The sequence below is a fragment of the Aspergillus udagawae genome (assembly GCF_001078395.1).
Source record: "Aspergillus udagawae IFM 46973 DNA, scaffold_3, whole genome shotgun sequence".
In the NCBI taxonomy this organism is placed as follows: Eukaryota; Fungi; Ascomycota; class Eurotiomycetes; order Eurotiales; family Aspergillaceae; genus Aspergillus; species Aspergillus udagawae.
The window spans coordinates 3,660,279-3,687,434 of record NW_025091266.1 but is presented as its reverse complement, the minus strand read 5'-3'; the positions used below and the strand labels follow the sequence as shown (position 1 = coordinate 3,687,434).

At 48.6% G+C, this 27,156-nt stretch overlaps 8 protein-coding genes across 8 annotated transcripts; 6 read left to right on the top strand and 2 right to left on the bottom strand.

Annotated features, from left to right (window-relative positions):
* Nucleotides 1–4,426: 4,426 nt before the first annotated feature.
* Nucleotides 4,427–4,837, top strand: Aud_005126 (nuclear transport factor 2 family protein; the record flags this gene model as incomplete). Its single annotated transcript, XM_043290059.1, has 1 exon — nt 4,427–4,837. One exon carries the CDS (start codon nt 4,427–4,429, stop codon nt 4,835–4,837), a length of 411 nt encoding a protein of 136 aa, XP_043145994.1.
* Nucleotides 4,838–5,481: 644 nt separating this feature from the next.
* Aud_005125 (OPT family oligopeptide transporter) lies at nt 5,482–7,848 on the top strand (the record flags this gene model as incomplete). The annotated part of the gene is made up of 1 exon (XM_043290058.1): nt 5,482–7,848. One exon carries the CDS (start codon nt 5,482–5,484, stop codon nt 7,846–7,848), a length of 2,367 nt encoding a protein of 788 aa, XP_043145993.1.
* Nucleotides 7,849–8,094: 246 nt separating this feature from the next.
* Aud_005124 (uncharacterized protein) lies at nt 8,095–8,442 on the bottom strand (the record flags this gene model as incomplete). Its single annotated transcript, XM_043290057.1, has 1 exon — nt 8,095–8,442. The coding sequence occupies one exon, from the start codon at nt 8,440–8,442 to the stop codon at nt 8,095–8,097; it is 348 nt and encodes a 115-aa protein (XP_043145992.1).
* A 1,771-nt stretch (nt 8,443–10,213) lies between these two features.
* Nucleotides 10,214–12,346, top strand: Aud_005123 (DUF4246 domain-containing protein; the record flags this gene model as incomplete). The annotated part of the gene is made up of 1 exon (XM_043290056.1): nt 10,214–12,346. The coding sequence occupies one exon, from the start codon at nt 10,214–10,216 to the stop codon at nt 12,344–12,346; it is 2,133 nt and encodes a 710-aa protein (XP_043145991.1).
* Nucleotides 12,347–14,203: 1,857 nt separating this feature from the next.
* Aud_005122 (uncharacterized protein) lies at nt 14,204–14,689 on the top strand (the record flags this gene model as incomplete). Its single annotated transcript, XM_043290055.1, has 1 exon — nt 14,204–14,689. One exon carries the CDS (start codon nt 14,204–14,206, stop codon nt 14,687–14,689), a length of 486 nt encoding a protein of 161 aa, XP_043145990.1.
* Nucleotides 14,690–15,985: 1,296 nt separating this feature from the next.
* Nucleotides 15,986–17,338, bottom strand: Aud_005121 (uncharacterized protein; the record flags this gene model as incomplete). The annotated part of the gene is made up of 1 exon (XM_043290054.1): nt 15,986–17,338. One exon carries the CDS (start codon nt 17,336–17,338, stop codon nt 15,986–15,988), a length of 1,353 nt encoding a protein of 450 aa, XP_043145989.1.
* A 1,482-nt stretch (nt 17,339–18,820) lies between these two features.
* Aud_005120 (uncharacterized protein) lies at nt 18,821–20,591 on the top strand (the record flags this gene model as incomplete). The annotated part of the gene is made up of 3 exons (XM_043290053.1): nt 18,821–19,586; nt 19,618–19,821; nt 19,870–20,591. 3 exons carry the CDS (start codon nt 18,821–18,823, stop codon nt 20,589–20,591), a joined length of 1,692 nt encoding a protein of 563 aa, XP_043145988.1.
* Nucleotides 20,592–20,651: 60 nt separating this feature from the next.
* On the top strand, nt 20,652–21,146 carry Aud_005119 (uncharacterized protein; the record flags this gene model as incomplete). Its single annotated transcript, XM_043290052.1, has 1 exon — nt 20,652–21,146. One exon carries the CDS (start codon nt 20,652–20,654, stop codon nt 21,144–21,146), a length of 495 nt encoding a protein of 164 aa, XP_043145987.1.
* Between the last annotated feature and the right edge of the window lie 6,010 nt (nt 21,147–27,156).

The following is a 27,156-nucleotide window of genomic DNA, read 5'->3' as shown; positions in this document are numbered from 1 at the left end:
TCGCTCGGGCGTAGCAGAGCAGATTTGGGTTGAAGGCTCAGCTTCATCGGCCGTCTCTGTCCATGTTATGTGGGTTTCTGTATCGTCTTTAATAATGTATCTCCAGTAGATTCCTAGAATGACTGTAGATTATAGCTTCCAGCATGAGGAAGATCAAATAGTACCCCTTATTTCATCAAAACCCTAGCAATACGTGAACAGTCTAGTTATTTGTGAAAATTCTCCACTAAGCCAATGATATTGAATTGTGGCATCCAATGAACCATTGTAAGATACTGTAAATCTCTGCGAGGACGGGGGGGGGAGGAAGTACGATCGAGTCATCTGACATCGACACCCGCCGAGAACCCTGGCCTTCTTTCTCCTTTCTTTCTCCTTTCTATCCTACCGTACGAAACCTTAACTGGTCGATCTTTGCCACACGTCCTAGTTAGACCGCTCTATATTGACCGCCTACAGCATTCAAGCATAACCTGTTTCAAAATGGAAAGTTTGATAGATAATGTGAGAAACGCTCGTTTGTGTGACCCACTGAGGAGTCAGAGCAATTACTATTTAGACCTCAAATTGGCAGTGGATTTGCGCAGACGGCTTTCCATGAGATTCCTCGGTAACTGTTTCGAGTCGTCACCCACGTTCCGTCGGAACAACAAATGAGACGTGGGTACATTCAGAATTGGCCTGCCAGGATCAGTAATCTTCTAGGGAAGATGTTTAAAAAAAGTTGAAAAGTGAGAAACGGACGAACATTGCTCGAACACTTGACTTGCATCTCCTACGGTGGCCAAAGGACGCCTACAAACCCAATTTCTTGAACTATATGATCTACCATTCAAGAATGGTAGACCAGTATGGTACAAGAAGTCATTCGTCTTCGTGAAACTATCTGGCGACCTACTGATCTACGGATCTCATGTTTGACAGGGATCGGGCATCGGGGATCGTTTGGAGGCCGTCAAAGCGCGGATACAGGATCTTGAACCCAGCTGGAGATACCCTCTTTGCTATTAACTTTACATCACTTATTGGCCCTGTATCCTTGATCGAAGAAAGAGGTGTGGCGATCCATAATACCCTCTTTGAGAGTTTGAAATCTAGCTATCCTAAAGGTGGGTCTACCAAACGATATTACCGTCATGAAGCTTCTCTGTAGTCTTACCTGTCGACGAAGACAAGTAGACAAATGCCCATATGACATGCCTGTGGAAAAATTGATATAAAATGCCATTTTGTTGCTAGAACACTCGCCTGAAGCTTGAAATGCACTCGTCAATGATGACAATTTTGCGTCCATAGTAAGATAATGATAAGTATGTCACAAGGATTCAGGGTAGCAAAGATAGCCCATGAACCTAGACCTATTGGAGTCAACTTACACAGCCATTATGATTTTGCTGCAGTCAGGTGGAGTTACCAGTAGCGACGTAATAGACCTTCTATGTATGTGATAATGCGGGGTAGACAGAGCTTCACTGATCCTAATCGGCAATGATCTATCTCTTCTCATAGTGGGGCTGGGCTACAAAGATGGCTGGCTGAATGGGCTCCCTTCAGCTGACGTGTTCTGCACTCGATCTGCCAGCGTAACCAACATAACTCTGGATGACCGATGTCCACTGTCGACCCAATCAGTTTTATCTACGGTGTAATCGCGGCCCTAACATGGCGGGGTAAATTAGCGGCATTGGGTAAATTCTTTGCAGCTCAATGGAACATCTAGTTTCTTTTTCTATGCAAGTAGTTGCCTTGTATATGGACGAGCGATCAGGAGCATACCGCCCTCAAAGCAGCCCCTCCTTCGGGGGAGGGGGGAGGGTTCCTCGTCCCTCCACTGAAAACTACAACAAAAACGAAAGAATCGTATGCAACGACAAGGTTATACGTACTACTGATCTTGTCAAGGCGGAAAATGCAGGAGTCATTGGTATGGTGGCTGGCTGGACCGATTTCAAATTTGCTGCTGAGTTTTCCATCCACGCCCGTACTTAAAGAAAAGAGCGAATTATTCTAAAGCTTGCAACAATAGATCGACCAGATGCAATTATGTATCCCTATGAGACAAGAGCACTCAGCTAGTATGAAGAGGACTGAGGACTATAGCTACAGGCGTTGGATCGCTGAATCCCGTCAAGTAAGCTTGGTTGTAAAGCTTAAACTACATTTTATTGGTTACACAAATTGAATGATAGATCATATCTGAACTACACATGTTAAACTCTGCAGTCATGACCTATTAGGGCTTACAATTCTAATGGTCAGGAGAACCAACTGCCAACATCAATATTCCAAATATTGTCATCTCACCCGGATTCGGTAAAAGCTCTAGCTAATAAGGCGAGTTTATGACTTCAGCGCGTCATCGTGATCCGGGAAGCATCCGGCTGAATAAACTCAACTCTGTGAGCTTCGTGGTTTTGTTAGGTAGTTAGCTGCTATTGCACTGACGTCATACATTATCAGCCCTAATTTATTCTCTAATACTTCTCCAAAGATCTTACTGGAAACCGAAAATAAGCCCATAAAATAAAAAACAAAGCTAATTCTAGTAGCCGGGTCTAGGCAGCTCGAAAACTCTTCTAACCATTGGCGGGTATCTGCGCTTTCCAGTAGCCGTTGCCTGAAAAGCTTTATTGTAGGTTGACTCACCTTCATAGGAAAGTCAATTGATTTGAATTTAGCATGAACTCCGTAGTCTAGAAGATTGGTCATTTGGTCATCATCCTTTGAGGGGCTCTGGGTGTTGCTAAATCCATCTATACACATCGCCTCAATTATCTAGAGTAGGTGCTATTGGGTCATCAGTATGTCACTTCTCTAGCAAAATGATTAGTCTCTCAACTTCTTAACCCTTGGCAAAGCAATATGGCTTCCGCGTATAAATATGCCCTTCTTCTCCCATGAATAGGGCCAGCCTCCTTCCAGTGACTCCCATTGACTAATATCAAACCATATCATTCCCACTTCAGCTCTTATCAAAATCAACATAATGAAGTTCTCCGCTGTTCTTCTGGCCTCGTCAGCTATTCTATCCGGAGTAAGCGCTGGGGCCATTTGGACAGACTATGAGCCTTATGACATATGTTGGAAAACGTGCTTCCCTCATGAACCCCGCTGCCCTCGTGACTGGGTAAGAAGAGGAAATACCTTGAGTCCACTTCGAAGAAAAAGATTGCTAACACTTCACACATGCAGCATGCAAAGGAATTTGGGGTAAGACTTGACTTTACCTACTACTTATTGTATCCCTGGAAAACTGCTGACATTGTTTACCAGCATTGCTGGACTTGCTGCAGGGACCAGCATGGCGTCGCCGAGTACAATCCTGGTGAAATATGTTGGAGACCTTGCATCCCTGACAAGCCTGACTGTCCTCATGGCTGGGTAAGAAGAGAAAATACCTTGAATCTACTGTGAAAGAACAAAAAGATTGCTAACACTCCACACATGCAGCATGCAAAGCAGTTTGATGTAAGACTTGACTTTGCTGCCCACCACTTATTATATCCCTGGAAAACTGCTGACATTGTTTAGAAGCATTGCTGGGCTTGCTGCAAGGAGCATGATGACGACGAAGACCTGTATAGATGGCTATAAGAGTCACTGAAGACTACTCGATTTCATTCTCACCGGCATGAAGAAGAGTATAATCAGATTTCTACGGGACACTAGGGATATTCTGGTCGTCCAAGATCAACTGTGTAATTGGTCAAATCTGCTCTTTATTCGCACAAGGTAGTGATGAAATAAAGGCTCTACTATAATTTTGCGTGAGCAATGCAAAGTAATGCTTCATAGGCGTTTGTGAACATACTTCCTTACATAAACCCCTGATGACTTGATATGCATGCAGGTGGCCAATACAGAGGTCCTTGATGTTTAATACCATGGTGGAAGGCAGCTATAAGGGCGAAACCAGGCTCACCTTACTTTTATTGTAACCTCATAAGGTTTTGATATATCTTAATGTGTTGCCCATAAACTATCAGAATGTATGGCAAGGGTGGCAAAATGTGGTTAGCTGAGTACCATCCTTAATAAGGTCGTGTGGGTGAGCCTGAGAGGTATAAATCCTTCACAACCTATAATATTAGGAGTTACCCTTTAACTACAAGCCTTTACTCTTCATGCTTATAAATTAAGAATACTAGGCCTATCAGTTGGTGACAGCATGATTGACGCATCAAAAAGGCCCAGATGGCTTTCCTAGTTCTTCTGTGCATATTTGACCTTATTAGTGTCTGTCTTGTGTCATTTACTGGGAGTTTCTTAACTTATAGTGGGGTTCAACTGCCAAGACCGGGACAAGCCCTAAGAGGGGATGACTGTTGATCAGCCACTTATCCTAACAATCTGCCACATAATCCACAACTCTCCATTCCCATCTAGAGTTTTGGACAGTTATCAAGCTCTCTTGCCAGCTAGTAAAATGGCCCTGACCCGCGACCATCTGGCCTCCCTACCCGCCAGCTTCTTTAAAGCCGTTGACGACCGAGATATCGAGGGTATAGTCTCCCACTTCGCGCCGGATGCCACTTTTACCGTGCAAACCGACCATGTCACCGTCACTGGTGTCGACGAGATCCGCAACATGTTTTCAGCCTTCATCCAGTCATCCCGAACGATGCACCATGAGATCACCAACATCGTTGTCGACGAAGTCAATCGCAGGGTTTCTACCGAGCAGACCTATGTGGGAGAGATGATGGACGGCACGCAGAATGACATGCGGAATTGCAACTTTTTTGATGTTGATGGTGATGGCAAGTTTACCAGGGTGATGGTTTGGATGGCGGGAGCGAATCCCCTGAAGAATCCTTCTGGGCCTGATGCAGCCTAATGTGGAGTTCCTGTATCAATTGAAAACTTTATGAATGTTCTCCAGTCTGGAGATGTACGATGGCTAACAGTCATATGCTCCGGGCTAGTTAAGACATGATATAATTTCGACTCATGTCAAGATATAGAATCAAGATAAATGACAGAAAGGAATGGCCATAATCGGTGTTGCTGTCCGGAATGTGTGGGTTGACTCCACTGCTAAAGCGGTTGGAATGATAGCCACGCGAAGAGCTTCCGAGAGAAGTTGGATCGCGTCTTTAATTCGTCTGGATTCCAAGTCTTACAGATCACGAATAAGCATTCGCCGATAACGCCATCCGCTAGAGTGAAAAGTGCACATTGTTACTCCACATGCGCCAGACGCTAAGATTCGAATTGCCCAATCAGCATCCATGCTCGGAGGTACAAGCATAAATCTTGATAGCTAGAAATGAGGCCATATCCCAATTCATACAAGAGCAGGCTTAGTATGTGCAAAACTGCAGTGCTTTGACTAATAGCGCTGCTTGCGGTAGATAACCAGCCGATCACGCCTTATGGGCTAAAATCGAGACGCAAGGGGCACTTAAATAGTTCAACTTCCAACATGTCCCGCGCCACTTTCCTGTCGAAATACTCTTACTCTGGTAGACGACTATCAAAATGGGCCGTCTGACGGTTTTCAACCGAAAGCGAAGAGCAGGCAATGGCACCGGCGACACCTCGAGTTTCTCCCCGGCCGGCAGTAATGAACCCAAAACAGCCCCCGCAACTGCAACGCCCGTGGATGATGCGGAAAAAATCCAGCCGGTCAGCGAAACAGCTGCCATCGAGCAAGAAACGGAACAGGATCCAGAGATTGCAGCACTTCCGCTCGAGGTGCGCCAACTAGTCAGCCTCACAGACGATCCTACTCTGCCCACCATCACCTTTCGCTATTTCCTCCTCTCCGTCATCTTTGTCGTCCCAGGAGCTTTCCTGTCGCAGATGAGCCATTACCGTACAACACAAGCGCCATATTCCGTCTTCTTCGTGCAGATTGCCTGTCACTATGTCGGCCATTTTCTCGCCCGGTGGCTCCCTGCCTGGACTATCCGGATCCCACTGACAAAATGGGCATTCAGTCTCAATCCTGGGCCGTGGAGTATCAAGGAGCATGTGCTCGTCACCTTGACGGCGGCATCCGGGGCTACCTACAATCTGGGCTACGCTCCGATCTCTCTAGCTGAATTGTTTTATGGAGAAACAGTGAACCCTGCCGTGGCGATCTTCTTCATGTTTGCGATTGTCTGGATTGGATATGCCTTTGCTGCGATTGCACGCCAGATCTTACTGTACGATCCTTCTTTCATTTGGCCCCAGGCACTGATGCAAACCACACTGTTCGAGACATTCCGCAAGCAAGACACCGCTTCTCCTTTAGCCAGGCGACAGATGAAGGTCTTTTTCTTTTCTCTCCTGGGGATGACGCTTTGGCAGTTTCTGCCCGAGTATGTGTTTCCCTTCACCTCGTCGCTTGCCTTTCTCTGCTGGGTTGCCCCCCGTAACCCCGTCGCCAACTTTATTGGATCGGGCCTGGGCGGAATGGGGTTCTTGAATCTCTCCCTGGATTGGTCCAACATCAACTGGAACGGCTCATCGATTCTGCTTACTCCCTGGTGGACGCAGGTGGTGTTGTTCCTGGCATTCGCGTTCAACTGCTGGGTGCTTCTCCCAGCGGCAAAATGGGGAAACCTGGGCTCATACAAGCACGGACTGATGTCGAATTCTCTACTCACGACCAATGGCACCAAATATCCCACCCTGCATCTCCTGACATCCGACTTTCGTCTGAACCAAACGGCATACGAGGAAATAGGCCCCATGTACATGGGTCTCCAGAACGTCTGGGCCACATTCTTTGACTATGCCAAGGTCACGGCGTCGGTGGCATGGATCGCCACATTTGGCTACACCCAAGTCAAAAGAAATTTACTCAAGATGGTCCGCTCCCGGAATAAATCATCCCAGAGCAAAGGCGAAGGCATCAACCACCAGTACCACGACCGTCTCAACGTCCTCCAGCGATCCTACAAGGAAGTCCCGCTCTGGTGGTACTTTGCGCTCTTCATGGCCGGCTTTATAATCCTCCTCGTCTCCCTCGCCTGCGGTCACCTCTGGATCCCCATCTGGACCCTCTTCGTTGCCCTCGGCAGCGCCGCGGCCCTCGTCCTCCCCTTCGCCTTCCTCTATGCCATCTCCAACTACCAGCTCGCCGTCGGCTCCTTCAACGAGCTCATGTACGGCTACATGGTGCACACCAAGGCCGGCGAAGGCCACCGACACCCCTGCGGGCCCTCCACCTACGGCTCCATTGCCGGCGACGCCTGGTACCGCGCGCAATACATGCTGCAGGACCAGAAAATCGGCCACTACATGCACATCCCCCCGCGCGCCGTCTTCTTCTCGCAGGTCTTCGGCACCCTCCTCGGCATCCCAATGAATTACGCCGTCATGCGCTGGGTCCTGACCACAAAGCGCGACGTTCTCACTGGCGCCAAGCCCGACCCGCTGCACCAGTGGACCGGCCAGTCGCTGATCACGTCGAATACCCTCGGCGTGCAGTACGCCGTCATCGGGCCCCGCGAGCTGTTCAAGGAAAGCGAGATGAAGCCGCTCCCCTGGTCGTTTCTGCTGGGTGCGGTGCTCCCGCCCGTGTTGTATGTGTTGCATCGACTCCTGCCACGCTGGCGCATCGATCTCTGGAACGTGAGTATCTTCTTCTCCGGGCTGTCGGTGTTCTACGGAAATGTGAGTACGGGGTACACTTCTGCTTTCATCGGGGGGTATGTTGTGATGTACTGGGCGTATCGTAAGCGGTTCGAGGTGTGGAAGCGGTACAGCTATATGATTGCGGCGGCGTTCGATGCCGGGTTTAACCTCAACATGCTGTTGATTTTCTTGTTCTTTGGGTCGGGGAGGCAGATCTCCATGCCGCATTGGTGGGGGAATAACCCGGATTCGGTGGAGAGGTGTTTTGCTTTGGATTGATCCAGACATGAAATAGGTATACTCGAATAATATCCTCTCTCCACACCTGCGTATGGTTCCCCAAGATGTAGACATGGAGCCTTGAGGCATCTACAGCTAGAGCTCTAATTTCAGTTAATTAGCACAATCTCACTGGCAGTGATCTACTGCAAGAAGGCGATGTAGATCCTGCGCGTCAAGCGGCAGGTCTCTACTAAGCAACATCTACATTTTATATACACTGCGTCGCGCGCACAGAGTCGCAGCTCAAGGCGTACAGAACCGGTTGGCGGGGATCAGCTTCCGAAACGCACCGTCGTGGCGCTTGAACAAGTCTCCCAGCTTGGCAATATCCGAGGCACCGATTTCCCGACGCTTGATGGCAGCAGAGGCATAGTTCCTTCCGGTCCTGGCGCCAGCAGCAACCAGAAGCAAGCCCAGCACCGCCATTGCCGGGTTTCCCTCATGTTTGACGACATCGTACACGCCCAGTGCTGTGCTTCCGACAAGCTCCACCACGATGACTGCCTGGGTCATCCAAGCGATGCCCGCGATTCTTCCGATAATTGAACCGTCGAACGGCACGACTGACAAGACCGCGGTGACGATGTTCATGATTAGCTCTTCCTCCTCGTTCTCCTTTTTCTCCTTGCCAAGCTGCTTGGCTTTTCACATAACTAGTGTAGCCAATCAGAAGGAGACATCTGGTAGTATCCCAAACACCAGGGCGTAATGATACGGTACCTCACTAACGAAGGAGTAATTTCAATTCTAGACACAGTAAGCTAGCGAGCAGAGAAAGGGATGTACCGCCCGCTACAATCAGGTAGTACCCTGGCTTAACCAATTGTTAGCTCAGCCGCCTTCCTATTAGTCCTCACCCCCTGACTATATCTTTCTCATTCCAAAATCATCATGTTCCCTGTACCTCTTCGAGATCAGACCCTGCTAGATAGGAACCGCCTATCCCGTCGAATGCTTGCTGATATGCGTCAAGAATCATGGGGTTGGGTTGTCTACCGCACTACGTATAAATCCGACCCAGCATTCTGCAAGGCAATCGACATCATTAATTCCTGGATTAAGCGAGAAGTCTACCAAGACCTCCGCTACTCTGGTGTCCAAGATCCAGATCCCACACCTAATAATGAGCTATGGGCTTGTCACCGCCTAACTATTATGGAAGATTCTCAAACATTTAACGGCGCGACGATTGAGGACGTTCGTTCCCATTTCCAATCGTGGGTGGAAGGGCAGGGGCAGAAAGACATGTGGAACAAATATCGTGTTTGCATGGTAATTGATGAGGAGATTCTTCAGCTACTTAGTGAGGTGCCATCAGCTGAGGAGCATGCAGAAATGCATGGCATATATTGTGTGGAGGAAATCCAGAAGTGGTACGTTAAGGTTGTTGAGGCATTCCCAGATCCAGAGGAAACAGAAGGAGTGGAAGAATATGAAGGGTGGATGAAATGCTCAATTTATGCTCTAGTAAGGCTATGGGACTCCATGGATGATGGAATAAATATGGTGGATCTCTTCTGTGACATAGAGGATGGTGTTTTTTCATCTTGAGCTAGCCCTTGTATGATAGCAGCTGAATGGGGCAATATGTACATACTTAAAGGCAGCATGCAAGTTGATGTGCATACAGTGTATGTTTCCAACCTGTCAGGAGTTGCGCATATGATGTCACGGTATCAAATGCTGCCGACAGTAGAATAATATCGGTGCGATTTGCATTATTGAAGGAACCGCGGATGGCAGTGTTATGGCTTAAGCCTTTGCTCTTCTGGCGATTTTATCCTTGTACCAATCGGTTGAGCACGATCCTGCTCGATACATATTATGACCAAATCAATTGAACCAAAAGTAAACAATCCTAGATCAGGCGGGTTAAACTATCTGAGTGTCTTTCCTGCCGAAGAAAGTATGCTGAAAGGCACAGTGATCGAAAGATTGTAAAAGAGTATAAGCCAGGATGAGAAACTGAAAAGCCAGCGACACATTGAGCCGCAACAAGACCCACGGAGTACATCGTGCGTGACTAGGTACAGCATATGGACAATATCTTTGGCAATATTCCCCACCTGTTGGCGGATGGAGTTATGTCTGTGCTCTAGGCACCTCCACCAATTCCTCGGACTGTGCGTCCAATTAGCTAGAACTGGTAAGATCCGAACTATAACAGCAAATACCGTGCTAGCAGGGGTATCAATACGAACTAACGGAGTTAATCCGGTTGCTCTTTACCCCATATGCTCCCGTTGGGACTCGTGCAGCATTTATTTAAATCAATGAGCTTAGTCGCATTAATACCTTACTCAACTCAGCACTCCAAGCGTTGCACCCCATCACTTTTCTGATTCACACCAGTCGTTTGCTGATGCCAGAAATCGTCCTTGATAATACAGCTGGCCCGTTGAAAGTTCCAGGCTTTCACGACATTCCCATAGATGTCGAGCTTCCACGGGATCAATTTGCAGCGGGGATCAATGTTTGGCGAGGTACCATACTTACTGCAAAAGAGCTAGCCATGTTGAACTTGATCAATACTATTACCGAAAGACCGGACTGGCATGTGCGGATTTTTCAGCAGGAAGAAATCACTCGCTGGCAAAAAGATGCGCTGTCATCGTTGTCGCTAATCAACGACCAGACGTGGAGCTGGTGCCTCAAAGAATTGCAAGACAAGGCAAGAAACTTTGAAAAGCAAGGGCACGTGCTAGTATTCAACACCGGCAGTGGTATCTGTAAATCTGATACGGCGATCCCTGCGACAACACAGGCACAGCTACGAGATGCCACGGTTTCTTTGATTCAGGATTTAGGCGAACAGACTCAATCCCTAAACATGCAGAAGCCAGTGGTGGTAAATGTGGTTGATCCGTCTCTGTTTCCCCTTGTTTACGGGAGGACGATGGTCTTAGTTGGTGGACAACCGTGCGGAATGGACCAAGGTTCTTGGTCGGCACGCCTTCAAGACAGCCAAATCGCACCAGAGCGACCGCTGTTTGCTCAAGAAGGGGCCTGGGAACACCTGCGATTGAACTGCATCTGGTCAACCAGATTTCAGTGGCTGCCTTGCGAAGTGGAATTCAATGGGCCTCCTGGGTCCACCGACGTTCGAATTAGTTCCTACATCAACAATCTCCATCCCATGAACCGAATCGTGTATTCAGCAATTGAGGCAGTCCTTACCAGCAGTATCAAGCAGTGGAATGAGATACTGATTCGTGCAAAATGGACTGAACAGCTTGGATACAGACCCTCTTGCAAACCTTCTCCTCGTGAGCCGATACGAATTCGAACGTACGGGGTGGACTGGAAAATGAAATATCCGGAGTGGGCGAAGAAGCTCCCAGAGCAGTCCAAGGAAGACCAGCTATCTGTTGAGCAATACAACAAGATGTGCGCCCAAGTAGAGGAATATCTGAAGGAACCCGAATCCGAGGATAAGGTCCATTGGTGTCTGGTTCATACGCAAAGGATTCCAGAAGATTGGAAAGCACGATGGGGACTGCAGCGCACTGCATTGACCAAGTATGCCCGTATGTTCTTCTTTGAGCACTCGGACCCGGGTACTGCCTATTCCTACGAAGACTGGAAATCAGGGCGGACTGGAGAGGCCATAATAGGTCCTGCCGATCAGGAACACTGGGGCCGGACGTTTGGAACGGGGCAGTTCCTTCTGTCTCACCCTTGGCTGAAACCCCACCGCTGGGCCTTTGAGCCAAAAGGCAAAAAGGACGATGACCATCAATTCTACACGGTTACATTGCAGGACGAGTTTCGAGACAAAGGCCTCCAAGTTGTGGCCAAGCTCCACAGTATTGAGCTAGAGCCTGATATCCCATCATTTTCTGGCGATGACTGGCATACTGAAGGAAATGCAAATGAGCATATAGTTGCTAATGCTATTTACGCGTTCGACTTTGACAATATTACGGAGCCGCAGGTTTCATTCCGACAGCGGCTCTGGCACGACAGTCAACGATATGTTTATGACAAGATCGGCGCAGGTGACGATCCCGATGACGATGAAAGTGATTTCGACCGTCCAGAAGATAATGATGACGAGGACTCCTGGATATATGAGCCAGACCGTGAAGAGAAGTATGCGTGCTGGGATGTGAAGTATATAGGAAGGCTGTTTGGATTTGAAACAATTCAGAATGCGCCTGCGTGGCAGGAGCTAGGGAAAGTGAGAATGCCTCCAGGTCGCTTGATTTCTTTCCCCAATGCCTTTCAACACCGAATGAGTCCGCTAGAGCTTCAGGACAAGACTAAGCCAGGACACTGTCGTTTCCTTACTCTCAGTCTTGTCGATCCCACGTACCGCATTTGCTCGACGCGAAATGTTCCCCCACAACAACCGAAATGGATCGATGGCTCTGGATCACACATGGATCTGAAAGAAGCTCTCGAGTTGAAAGAGGAATTGACGAAGATACATGTCCGCAAGGACGAGGCTACCTTTGAGCTGGCTAGAAACCTTGTATTCTCGGGATTTCACTGAGGGTACAGGTTCAATTTGTCATAAGCGCAAGATACATTACTAGTCAAAGGAATTATTACAAAGGTATTGTGTGGAATCCACGAATAAGACCGTATCTCATAAATTCTACAGATAAAATCGAAGACAGGCATAGATAGCAGTTCCAGCAGGATTCAGACAAGTCCGCGTCGAATCGGACAAAGGAGATTCGACCATTCCTAGAGCACTGGTCATGAATCATGATATAAACCCATCAGATTGTGTTCCTCGGTAGTGGCGCACGAAGACGCACTGCTTCGGGAGACACTATATACGATACGGAGTAATTGTCGGTCACGGCGGAAAGACCATGGTTGTGCGTGGTCTTTCCGCGCTGTGCGTTGGTGCCTTGAACATTCCAGGAAGGCTATATACACGGATATAGCTCCATCATCATCGTTGCAACGGGCATCGGGATTGCCGGACAGTTATCTTACGTGAAGACATTTGTCGAAAGTGCCTTGCAAGGGGAACACAAGACTTTACCAGTTCGTAATACCAGAAGGATGACACTGATATGGCAGATCGAAGAAAAGTGTACCAGCTCACATCATCCCTGGTTCAAGGCTGAACTGACAGAGGACAGACCACGAAGACTGTATCTGTGACTGGATGGACAAGCTTCTCGATGAAGATAAAGCAATGATAGGTCAAACCATTCTGTTGAAATAAACTAGCTCACGCACCTCAGGCGCTCAGACACTCGCTCTTTATCCTTCGCAGTGAGAAGACTGTATCTCACAATTCTGAAAAAGTTCACGTTGACCGCCGAGGGACCGTCTACTACCGAAAGCCTGATCTTAAATCAATCCTCGAGGAGGAAAGGTCATCTTGCACCGGTCGGTTACTGATTAGTGGTAAGTAGCCATTCCTGGTTAAGAGTGAGTCTCACCAACATCCACTTTAGTGTCCGCTGATCCAGAGACGCGTGATGAAGTGAGGAGTTCAGTTCTAGCTTCAGACGACGATGTGGATCTAAAGAATCCGAGTATCAACCTCCTCACGAAACGGATGGTTTCTGGGCGCCACGAGGGGAAGCTCACCGTGTTCGGATTACATAGCCAGAGCATATTCGCTGTCTATTTATGTTTTTCAATGTGTCTGGACTGTATTATGTGTCCTACAAGGCATCTGATTGGCTTGCGCTCTTTATTGCTGCAGGACCAAGGCTACGCCAGAAGTACACTTGTTGGGGATGTCAGCAATTAGCTGCTGCCGATAGTGTTTTAATCGATGTCCTAGTCATTACAAGACTGTGCCATCAACGTCTACACCTTACGTTTAGACGTGATTGGTTTTTGATTTCGCACCAATATGTTCGGATTAAGTCTTATTTCCGCTGGTCAACTTGATACTCTTGTCCTCGGTAGATTGCAAGAATTTGAGACTGACGATTCAAGTATCGTGAGGTACCTTGGAGCACGGTCTGTCTAGCTTACTCCACATAGTTTGAACTAGAGGAGTTTCGATTTGCCCTCCCTCGGTATTCCTAAAAAAGGCTACATTCCTGGGCCGAGCTTAAGAGCATCGTGTAGCCGCTTGCCTTTCGGGACAAAGGGAAGCTCTGGTATGATTCATTCTCCTGATTCCCCTCTTTAGGGAATATATTTGAGCGAGGGGAACCAACTGAGGTTCCAATTAGGCATATCCGGCTTTTTTTCCTTACACATGCAAGAACGGCTCTTCTTCCCGCGCCATTATCTGATGGGCGTCTTTTGCTCGCAAAGCCTGCTAGTTCGGACGCTTCGATAATCGAGTCTTACACGGACGGCCAAAAAAGAGTACTTCTCTGCCATATCACCTCTAATTTGTTCGATATCCTTACCAACCGACCTAGGAATGTGCGACCAGAATAGCTTACACCATGCGCCTCATCCAAGATATCGGTCGGGTAGAAGAAAGCGGGAGTCAAACTTGAGGCGCAATCGCTTAATATCCGCTTTGTTGTTGGGCTACCATAGCCAAAATGGCAACCGGAAGACAGCATCCGACTCAGATAGGGATGTGCTTGGAAATGCGTTCCCCGACAATCGGCCCCTGAAGGTCGTCTGCGACTCCAGCGGCATCCTCTCCCTGGTTGCCAACGTTTACAATAAGGAAGGGGCGGAGTTCCTAGCCAAGGACACACGGGGCAGCGCCCACCAGATACGAACGGCAATCCAAGAGAATGGTCGTATATATCAGGGACAAGGAACTGGGAGCTACATGCTACCATGCGATGAACTCGAGAAGGACCGTCTGGATTTCATCCATACCATGGTGATGAAAGCGCTGCGCTCCGACCGACCGATTCACGTCCCCCATCCTGAAATGGTCGCTTCTTAGATCTAGGGTGTGGGACCGGAATCTGGGCGATTGAAATTGCGAAAGCATATCCGAGTGCCTACGTTCTGGGGGTCGACGTGTCTGCAATCCAGCCAGAATCTCCTCCGCCAAATTGTGACTTCAGGGTCTCTTTTGACTATGAGCGTCCTTGGTTACTGGGAGAAGGAAAATGGGATGTTATCTATATGCGAATGGGGTGCGGCAGCGTCACCAATTGGCCAAGTCTTTACAAGAGGATATACGACCGTCTACACCGCGGTGCTTGGTTTGAACAGCTCGAGGTAATTTTGAGCCTCTTTACTTCGGTCAACTACTGGGATTCGGCCCGCTCCGGTTTTGGTACTACAACCTGAAGGCCGCGACAGAACAAACCCAGAGGGAGATCGAGCATTGCCCAGGACAAGTACGGTGGTGGCTGGGGGATGCTGCGTTTCACCAGATCAGCTGTGAAGAATTTGTGCTACCCCTGAACCCGTGGATGCTGCCCATCGACGATAAGACATCTGTCCAATGGTACAGGACAGCCTTTGCCGAGAGTATCCTGCCACTCTGTATGGCGCCCTTCAGCCGTGTGTATGGCTGGTCATATGACGATATCCAGTCGCTCGCGACTGCTGCGGTAGCAGAAGCTCTTGATCCAAGCAGAAACCTTTTCTACACCTTGCGTGTATACAAGGCGCGGAGACCTTTGGACGAGGCGACTGTTTTTGGTGGAGCCCCTCCTTGACCAAATCTGCCTGCTTCAGTAGGACTCCCGAGTATACTATCTGGCCGGAGATCCTGGCAGACTGGGTCCGGTGCCATGCTTTCTGCCTTGCATACCACCTGCAGCAAGGTAAATTTGGGGAGAGTAATATGTTTGAGAAGAGGGAATATTATAATATTATGGTAACGGGCGTGCAGTCAAAAAGATGTAACTGCTGGCCTTAAATCTTAACTTATTCTTTTCAGCGCATTTAACTCCCATCCCTTTTCGACGCTATTGAATTGTGGCAATACAAGATGTTCTGTTGTGCCAACAGCCCTATCGATGTTTAATATACCTGAGTTGTATCCGGCCCCCCACGCCCCCAAGAAAAAGAGGTCTGGTCCTTGTTTCAGAAGGGACACAACGTGCTCCACTGGCAGAAGCTTAAGGGACGAGCGGGCTTCAGACACTTCAGTGGCCTTTGTGAACCAATACTTCCCTAGTTCAGGGAGTAGGTTGGGGAGATTTTCCACACTTGAACATAAAAGACAAAGTATGTCTTTCATATCTATGTTGTAAAATATGCCGTAAGGAACACTCTCTTGTGCTCATCCGCGGAAGAGTGTATACAACCTTCCTGGAGATAGCGTGGTGGAAAAAGTATATGCATCCAGGGTCTGCCATTTGATAGAGTCAAGGGCATAACTACTTGAAGCAGGGCTGTCATGAATTTTGGCTCCAATAGTCCCAGGTGTATTGTCGAACAGCACCAGGTTCTGGGATAGATCAGGCACCTGATTAGAAGGCACGAGTGCGTCCGTGTTTCCAACCTCATTGGTCAACGACGGCAGGACGTGTACCGGAAGAGGCGACACATTCTGACGTTGCTCTGTTGCTGACTGACTTTCAGTTGGCATCAGAGGTTCGTCACTCATGGCTGTATCATCCTGGACCGCAATCGTCATTGTCCCATTTCCAACCGTCTCGTTTGGTAGAGGCGCTTCAGTTCCCGTCCCTGGGTTGACCAAGCGATCAGGTATGGGTTCTGCCATGTCAAGATCGTCTGGAAATTCCGGAAAAACGGACAGAAACATGTCTCTCTTCACAGCGAATGTTGACAAATCGTGACCTTGAACGGTGCTTTGAGGGTAGTAGATATGCTGAAGGAATGGATATTCCTGATCCAAGAAGAAACCTCGAATATCAGTCATGCCACATCGTCTGTCCAGTGACCAGCGTTCCTGGATATTTATAGTGAGAGCAGGGGACTTCCTTTGGACCCGCCGCTGCCTTATCTTCTGAAGCACTCTGACCACCTGGGTGCTGCATTGTGTAAGGATAGACGGGTCATACTCAAAGAGCGCTTGTGGTCGCAGGCGCGTCAATAGATTATAGATGGCCATAAACTCTGGGCTATACAGAGAAGGTCTAGTGGGCGTGAGAGAGCCAGGCAGGACGAACCCGACCCTACGAGTGAGCTCTCTAAACTGCATCCATAGACTCCGGGAATCGGGCACCTGGCGCGATCGTGAGTGACGATTATGACCAAGTGGGTGAGCGTCTGAAAGACCATAGAAGTGACGCATCGCAAACAGAAACACCTGACGATAGGCGGACCAAAACCCATAGTCGTCGTTTGGATGTGGCCTTTCTTCGACATGGTTGTCGGACATCTGTACCGGAAAGCGGTTGTTCTGGGGGCGAACATAGTACCGACGCATCGTCTGACGAATTGTTCTGTTGAATCTCGGGGGCAGGAGTCGTTTAATAGAGTAAACTAGCGGTCTAATGTATTTGACGTTCTCAAGGAACAACCGTAGAGACGGGATAATCCCGGTATACTCTAGGGCGGCCTGCTTGAGTTCTGACCGGAGCTGGATGTCCGCACACGAGGTGAACACAATATTCTGGTCAAACACATGGTTTATGTGCGAGCGGTCGACTGCGACAGAGATGGACATCGTCCTTCAAGTTGCTCGACAGTTTCAACGTCTAGCAGTTGTGGCTGATGGCAAGTAAGGCTGGCCCATGCGGAATAGATGCGATTAAGACAGGCCGCAAACTCCTTCGATGGTAAGCACTGGTTCCCTATGACGGCCACCTCTCCACTCTGGGTTGTCCTCGCCTCTGGAATTTTCAGACTGAGTAAATGCAGACCCATAAGCCAGGCGCTGCAAAGGGGAGAGAATTCTAAAAGGCTATCAAGACTTTCGCGGAATTCTCGGTGGTTGTCAATTTTGGGTTCATATATTTGCTTGAAATCACGGCATTTCCAGGGCGACCACTTTGCCAGCCACTCCCCAGCAGCTTCTGTCTCACCACGCCTCTGATAGTATCGCACGCTACGGAATATATCCCCGTCGCAGAATTCCTGAGCGCTTGTCTCAGCCTCGCGCAGTTTTTTCCGCGCGGCCGGTGTCTATTTCGTTGCGTCGTAGAGATATAGAATCCACCATTGTTCGCTCGGGTTGAGCCACTTGGCGGCGGCCGAAAGTCGGTGTTGACCTTGGAAACAGTGTATAATACTATCAGGAGGTAACCTGATGCTTGCTGGGTTTTCCAAAGACAATTTACTCAGCGAATTTGTAGCCATTTTTATCCGCTTAAGATCAGGAGGTGTTATCTCTGCAGGAATCCATGTTAGAGGATCCAACCTGCGACAGCCTTCCTGGTCAAAGCGATGGATCAAACGACGGACATTGCCTTGGTTGAGGGTTCGTGAACCGCAGACGTCCAAACCATCAAAACGTAGCGATTCAAATAGAGAGACTCTCAGTGAACCGACCAGCGCGCCCTGTAATTGCTGTGCAACATCTAGATCCGTAGCTGCCATGACGGTGCGGAGGATGCTACCTAGAATGCGCACGTAGCCACTCTGTCATTAATCTGCCGGGTGCCATATGACACGCCACGGTAGTCAAATAGAATGACCGTGGCCGTTCTCAGGCAGGTGGATGCCGGGGTAGGCGCTATATCCGAGTTTAAACGAAACCCGGCGGCACCATGCGACAAATCGACAGCCATGAAAATAGACACTGAAACCATGGCTTTTATACGGATATTTGAAATCGCTATGGCTGGGGCTACTTGTTATGGATATACGTTTGTTATACGTCCCACAGGAAGATCAGAGTCAACCACACCCTACAATGGAATCTCAGTCACACTGTCAATGGGTAGGCCCATTTCAGATAATGCGCTGGCCGGATCAGCCAGGCATGTACAGCCACGGTAAGCATCCTGACTTCTACGTCAAATAGAGAGGCAACGAGACTGACTGGGTGTAGGAAAACATGGTCTTACCCTGGAGGATGCAAGTGTGAGAATATCGTGGTTCGGTAGCATAGCACACCAAGCGCATACCCTTCAAGCTGCTGCAGGGGGGGGTTGGAATACCTGTATTGCATTGGTTTGAGACAGTGAACGACAAGGAAGTGATGATAATGGATACAGTGGGACCAACCTTGGAAGAACTCTTCACGAAGTCGGGTCGTTACTTCGGCATGCGCACCCTTCTTCTGTTTGCTGAGCAGATGCTCGCACGTGTGGAATTTATCCACTCCAGGAACATTTATTATGGGAGCTTGGATTCGTGGTCTTTTGCCCTCGGCAGCACTGGCTGGCAGTCACAACGAGCTCTCCTGGTGGATTTCGACACCCAGTCCGCCCAATCGGCCGCCGCGCAGGATGACCTTTACGCCGTCGGTCAAATCCTGGCCTACTTCTACGGCAACTGGAGCTCCTGGGATGAATATCTACAGAAGACCGGACCGAATATTCCCAGGGATACTGCCCCGGTCATATGCACTTTCCTGCACAGGGCGTCTGCCAGCAGGGCTGTAGATTATCCAGCATTACGATCCGTCTTTCGCGAGGCCTATCTGGATCTGGCAACTCATCTTGCAATAGGTCTAGACTTGAAAGGGCCCAGGGCAATCTGCGAAGTCTTTGATCTTAATCCCGGCGTTCTTTCGACGATGGATACAAGCTCTCTTTTCGAATCCTTGAGCTTGAAGCTCTTCGAGGCTGGAAAACAGATCGAATTGCTTAAAGGCATTGCTACCCAGCGGGATATCCACAGCTTCTCGGATCTGGATGAGATCCTCACTATCTATGGCGTCCTCATTACCCGTGACCGTCCGTCAGTTCAAAAGGAACGGCAAGCCATGGGGGCATACCATCTGTCGAATCGCCTATGGAGAGATCTACGTTGGTTCATGAAGAGCACCGACCACGAAAGGATCGAGATCCGACTTGCACTATATGCCTCCTGCCGATAGCCCCCGCTACTTCACATCAGAGAATTGGTGGTATGCCTTGACTTCCGCTTTTGCAAAAGAGCTTCAAGTGTGGTATGCAAATTCCCTGCAGGTCAAATCTGCGGATTACGACGCGACGTTCAAGAAAAACCTGGACTCCTTCTACGCAGAGCTCTCCCAACTGAGTGAGGCCTAAATAGGAAAACGCGCAGACAAAAGAGCCACATTGGCAGATTCTATCCGTCTTCTTGAAGAGCTCGCGAGCTTTGCGAAGATGCGAGATCGCTCCAGCTATGACCAGAAAATGAATGAGATTAAGCAGGCAAATGAGAATGGAATGTATCCAAGTGAATGGATGCCACCAGCCCTAGAATCAGCTCACTGGGCCTCGCCACCCACAAATAAGGTACCTTCAACAACTCCTCACCCCGCGGCCAACCCGTCAATCAGTTCTCAGCCACAGCCACCGTCCAGCACGCAGATGAATGGACATCCAGGAGCGAATTCTCGAGCTATGAGCGCTCCTGCCGCTCCTGGCGGACAACTCAAGGTGACCAGCGTTCGTCCAAGAGTGGTGAAACGCCGCATTGAGCCCGGAATGACGGCCACCGGGGAGCCGATACGCTACATTCAGAAACTAGGCGAGAAAAGGGCGAATTTTGTCGTTGAGGGTGCCGATGGTTCCTATCCACTGGTGAGCAGCGCAGCCGCCGGTGGAGTCCTCGCCCTCGAAGGTGCAGTAGCGAAAGGTGTGCCTTTCACAGTTCAGCGAGAGGCAGAGATCCAAAGATATAAAGAGCGAGTTAGAAATGGCGGTGAATATGGGTGTTTCTTCGTTGCGATTGGTGAGTTGGACGTTACCAAGGAACGACTGCCATTCATAGTTGTCGGGTTCCACCATTCGGACGGAGTTACCGAGATCAACGAGGCCATTTCGAGATCAAACCTTGCATAGATCCTGTCACCAAAGGCAGCCGATCGAATGATCGTCGAAGGAATCGTTGGACACCCCAGTATGACACTACGAGAGGTGCTAATGTGCCAGACATCACTTGCGGCTCCACTTACCAAATATCATATGGAACCACCAGCAGCCCAGGCAGCGCCCTGGCAATCTGGATACACACATCTTGGCTGTTTTGAGCAGCGCCAGTCTCTTCAATGGGGAGAACCAGAACCTTTGTGGTTCCAAAAGCCACGTTCCAAGCCAAAGCGGGCCCCAGTTCAGTCTTTTATGAACCCAACGGAATCTTTCGAGCCTGCGATGGCTCAGGCGCAATACCAGAAGCCTCCTTTTATGCCGCAACAAGCGATGGGCTTCATGCCACAGCACCAGCAGTTCAGCGGCTTCTCGGGCCAACAGCCGTACGGCCAATTCCCCTACATGGGAAGTCCTTATGGCTTCATGCAGCCCCAACCTATCATGCAAAAGCCCGTGCTGGGCCAATTCGGCGGTCCCTCAATTCCAACCGTGATGCACGAGAATAGCGATGTTGAGTCAGAATACTAGTATTTCGTGAGTGCGAAGCGAGTGAGAAAGGGATTGGATGAATGGGGGGATTTAGAACTAGGAACTGATGCTATGCTGGGTCTTGCAATTCTTGCAGAATCAGGGTCGAAACAGATACTGTACATAAGACTGCCATAGTCCTTAAGCTAAGCAGAGCAATACAATATTTCCTTCTGGAATGCAAAGTCATACCTCTTTAATTCTTTAAACTCTGGGATTGGTGTTAGAATATCTATATTGTGGGTACGGTCCATGACCAATTCACTGACCCGCCACTACCTTGATCTTCAAAATAGAAAACCGTGGCATAATCACCGAAGCGTGGAGTTTGTGAAACCGTGGTGTTGTGGCCTTTGCGGTCGGTATCAAAACCGTGGTGTACTCCTCAATATATAACCAAGGTTTCCTCCCTCTATGCAGTCTATAACCATAAATCAACAAAATAAATCACAGAGCTAACTGAAACAACCCCCATGAGCTTCTCCCTTGAGCCTGTTGAAACTAAGCCTGATGGCACGTCTCTGCTCTATGGCCAGTCCATACCTCCATTGTAGGCACACACAAACTAATTTCACTTTAGAAGAGAGCGCAATCAACGTTACCGAAGAGCGGTCCGCAAGAGCAGTCGGGACCAAAGAAAGGCCAATCCGAACAGCTTGTGCAACATGACTCTTTCCGGATTACACTCGTGAATGGAAAGCTCGCAAGAAATTCGCAGCACGCAAGCTGGAACTCAAGAAGCTCCCTTGTACTCTTCAAAATCTCTCTATGGCAGATTATTATTAAACATATTGCCTAGGCAGTCCGTGTCTCCACGGGTTTTACCCTAGATATCTTGGCGGGCGTCGGATTGTATGCCCTGCTTCGTTTGAGGCCTTCATGCGACCGGAAGATCCTTGATCACACTCAAAATGGCACCATCTACCCCTGCATGGAGGAAACAGGGTGTTGCTGATGGGAAAACCGATCTTGTTTATTTCTTGTGATTTGGGCAGGGACCATATTGTACTATTAGTATGTGGCACTAATAGTGCGTTGAAACTTGTATTTCTTTGTTAGGCTCGCTAGCAAACAAGTTTGTATCACACGCCCCTCTATTCCCAGGAATAAATAATAGAACGAAACGAGGTGACTCCTAATTCTCAATGTCATTCATCTCATCTAATTGATGCGGTCTTATTCCATCAGTCGTCCCACGGACACCATACATATTACCAGAGAAGATACGCGAAGCGTCCAGGCCTAGCACTTATGTCGTTAAGACCTTTACTTCCCACTCAACTTTCTACTCACGAGCCCCATCAGTGGAGGGACGGTTCCTCAAGTCTGAATGAGAACCGAAAGCGCGTGAGCTTGGCTTGCATTGCATGCCAGAAAAAGAGGAAAAAGGTGATCATTAATCCGACGATGTACCTGGAGAATACTAAATAATCCCAGTGTGCCGGCGGAAAGACGTGCAATGAATGAGCCTCATTCAATCTTGTCTGTCATTTCAAGCCTTCGGAGGATAGACGTCGCAAATTATTCAAAAAGCGCACGGAGAACCTGGCCAACGATCTCTCCACTATCCTCGAATTGTTACTGCAAGTTTTACGAGACGGTACGGGCGAAGATGTCCGGACACTGCGTCTCAATATACAACAGAACGTCTCACGACAGAATATCATAGCGGACCTGCAAAAATTGCTGGTACTGGACAAGAATATGGATGAGCTGTGAGATGTTTTTTCAGTACGGGAACGCTCACTGAATGCTGGCAGCATTCAAGATGTGGATATTCCCAAGGAGACGATAAGCAATAGCTGCTAGAATCAGACAAAGGCAAAATGACTGGATACTTGTTCATGTTAAGGGTAGTGCATCCTAGTTATGAGGATAGACATTATCCATCTCCCCAGAGAATCGGAATTTTACATAAGCACTGTAGGAGCCCTCGATTATTTCGTCTAGTGTCGAGCCCTGCATCTGCAACGTCGTATCGGACACTTAGGGTTTTTTTAACCTTCTTGAAGTCATCAGTCAAACATATTCGCGGTCATGTACACGCGAAGATGTTTGTAGATCTCACCATGCATGCTTGATTCTGAGGTCATGCAATCTCCCTCATGGGTCTCAGCGGTCGAGTTGCCACCAGCTGCTTCATGAGAAAGGATAGCATATTCCTGATTGTCCCGACGTCATGACCCGCGAGATCCATAGAGTTCTGAGTCGGATGATATCTGTTCTGACCGATGGACCACCGCCATATCCCCGTCACTTGTCATCTTGAGATCGAGTCTCAATCCGTGACCTTGGAGGTGTCTTCCTCGAACATGCTTCATGATGCTGACCTCAAGGTCGGTCTGGACCTCGACCGACTCCTCGGAGGCCATACCGAAGACGCTACAGGTGTTCGCGAGGTGGCGGGGTTAATCGCCTTCTGGGAGTGGTTGGGATGGTCCTCATAATGTAATCTGGATCCACTGAAGCTTAATACCCTTTGCGACGCTCAACGGAGTCAGGAGAATGGATCAGGCTGGACCACTCTTTGACAGGAAGGGAAACAAATGTATTTTGGAAGCGAGGGCCGCAGTGAAAGGAAAGTGACGTAAGAGATCATCTCGGTACCATGCGATCATGCGTTCTAGACGCCCCCGACTACGGCACTTCCTTCTCCTGACCGTCGAACCGTTAAATGATTCTCAGAGCACTACATAGTGTACATGAAGGCAGAGTCCACAACGTGAGCGGCGCTCAGACAATTCCTGTATATAATCTGGGCTTCATCATCTGCACCTTGTGGCAAATCGGGAATCGCTATCAACAAATTGCAAACGCCACTTCATGTTGCATTGGAATCTCCTCATGGCTGTGCAAGCCTTCACCAGGAACATGGGAGTGGATGACCCCACAAGGCCCCTGAAAGAAGCGTTGCAGAGCTTTCAAGACATCCTCTCAGAAGAGCAAAAGCGACAATATCAGGCAAATACCGCCACTCCTACAAGCGTCATTTCGTTCGTTAGAGAGATCGACAAAAACAAATCCAACACGAAAATGAGGTGTATTGGCCCACGGTTGTGCAACTTCCTGGATAAGACGCAACAATTCACTGCTACTATTGATACATTCGTCAGCTCCAACCCCAAAATTGCCGCTCTGGTTTGGGGAAGCGTGAGAACAGCGATATTAATGTCAAACAACGTAACGTCCTACTCCGAAAAGGTCAGCAATCTGCTTATGAATATCGGAAAGCTCTGTCCAGCCTATGAAGAATTTGGTCAACTCTATCAAGGATGCATCGGTCTTCAGAGCGCACTTTGTGATTTCTACGCAGTTATTATCCAACTGTGTGTCAAAATTGCCGAAGTCTCACAGCGGCCCGGCATCACACAGATTGTCTCGTCCATTTTCAACCCATTTGAAAGCGAATTTAGACCTTTCCTTAATAAGCTGGATGACGCGGCCAAGGCAACGAAACTTCAAATATCATTAGCCTCACATAAAGCGAATTTTGAAGCAGCGAAGTTGCAGGAGCTCGAAAGACAGGAGAATGCAAAATTCCGTTCACAGCTTTATAGGAAAACCAAGAGCCTGAGCACTGAGGCAAACCAGTTACGGATTGATATGGAAAAAAGGGATGCCTTGAGAATGAAGTCGAGTATAAAAGAAAGTCTCTCTACAGTCAACCATTTGAGGCCGTGGAAGCAGGCAATTCAAAAACGCGTTCCTTCCACAGCCGAGTGGTTACGAGATGAAGAAGATTTTCTCAAATGGAGAGATTGTAATGAGCCTGCGGTTTTGTGGTGTTCAGGTACGATGGGCGTCGGGAAGACAATACTAATGTCCAATCTGGTTGCCCAACTTCATGAGACCCGCAGAGCTGATGAGGTCATATCCTATTACTTCTGTTCCCTGGAAGATGAAGCATCTTTGTCAGCTAGGAATATCGTCGGAAGCTTTGCTCGCCAAATACTTGACTTCGAGATTGAGCATGCTGAAGGGGACAATCTCAAGATCCTCTATGATGAAACTCGAGATATCGACACCACCGAAGTCACGGAGCTCGTGTTGTCAACTTTAAAGTCTGATAAAAAATATTACCTCATCGTCGATGGGCTGGACCTATGTGACAATGATACGGTTCAGGACGTTGCGCTGAACTTGACTCGACTTTGTGAGAGGCAGACTACGAATGCCAAAATCCTCTTTGCAAGCCGTCCAGACCTTGAGACGAGCCTCTTTGGGAAAGCCAAACCACATTTCAAAATTTTAATGAACAAGTCAAAGGTCGAGTCGGACATGGGCCTATTCATTGACATTGTCCTGAATCGTTGCCTTGATCAGCAGCTGAAGCTAGGGGATCCAAGGCTTATTCTTGAGATATCTCAAGCTCTCCGAGACGGATCTGATGGGATGTAAGTGATACGTTATCATTACATCAACCCCCCAAAATACTCCTCCCATACATTTCCCTTGAGTAAACGGTATAGTGTGAGAGAGAGCATCATAGCCCTCAACCTTTTATTTATTACACTATTGGAACTGGAGGGTCGGTCTTACAGTCAGGAATGCCCTCTATCATCTTCTCTTTTGTCCTAGTCATTGAAATTAACTACCCGTCGCTGACGAAGTAACCAAAATAGGTTCCTGTGGACTTCACTGGTAATTAAAGAGCTCTGCGCACAGAGCACTGACGATGAGATTCGGAAGGCGCTAAGAAATTTACCCCGAAGCCTGTCTGAGATCTTTGACAGGAAGCTTCATCGCCTGAGGAATAGGCAGGAATGGGATACACTAAATCTGCTGCGCTTCTGCGGTGCCTTGAAACGGCCATTGACGCTCCCGGAATACCAAGAGCTTTTGGGACTTACACCCGAGCAAAAAACGCTGGAGCGTCAAAAGTTTCTCAACGATGTGAAGAAAGTTAGTGACAAATGCTGCGGATTGACTTACGTTGATGAAGAGGAGTCCACGATACACTATATTCATCATAGTGTAAGACAGCACCTTTTCACAACCAAAGGCACGCACTCTGCGCTCTTCGACAGGGAATCAATTGATAGGCACCTTGGGATCCTTTGCATGACCTATCTGAATTTTCCTAACCTCAAACGTCAGGTAGGAAGAGTAAAGGAGAAGCTGAGGAATCCAATCAAGCCTTTGCAACTTGCTGCAAAGCCGCTCGATAAACAAACTGGACGATTAGCGCAGAAGCTTCTACCCCTTGGTGGCAAGCTCGGCCGTATCCGCACCGAAGAGATAGAGAAGAGGATTGGAGAAATACTTACGGACACTAAAACTTCAACGTTTGAGCCAGAACTACAACAGCAAGAGTTCCAGTTTTTGAATTATGCCCGGATCTACTGGCTGGATCATTTGACAAATCTAGACGACGAAGTGGACAGTAGGATATGGCAATTGTTTCGTCGATGTGTTGAAGAAGATGATGTCCCTGCAAATAGGCCATGGGAATTGAAGCATCCGGTACCAGCCCAGCCAGATAACACTCCTCGGGTTGTGCAGTGGCTATTCGAACATCATCATTATGCGGTATTCCTATACATTGCTAGGCACCAGTCTGGCCACTTGACCGAGACCATGAAACTTAAAATCCTTGATAGCCTCAACGACATTGGCCATCAATGTCACTTAACTGGGGCAATGATTCAGCTCAGTGGCACCGACAGGTCGGTCATGGCTTCTTGCTTTACTTACATTGCGCAAAAAGGATGCAATAAGTGCCTGCAAATGTGGATACAAACAGGGGCCGACATTCACACCAAACTGAGCGGCAGTACAGCCCTCCAGGCGGCTGCAGGAGGAGGCCACCTAGAGGTGGTGAAGACTCTAATAGCAGCACAAGCTAATATAAATGCACCTCCTGCTGACTATGGTGGCCGAACAGCCCTCCAGGCAGCGGCAGAAGCAGGCTATCTTAATATAGTAAAGGCACTGATAGCAGCAGGTTCCAAAATTAATATACCTCCTGCTAAATACAGTGGCCGAACAGCCCTCCAGGCAGCAGCAGAAG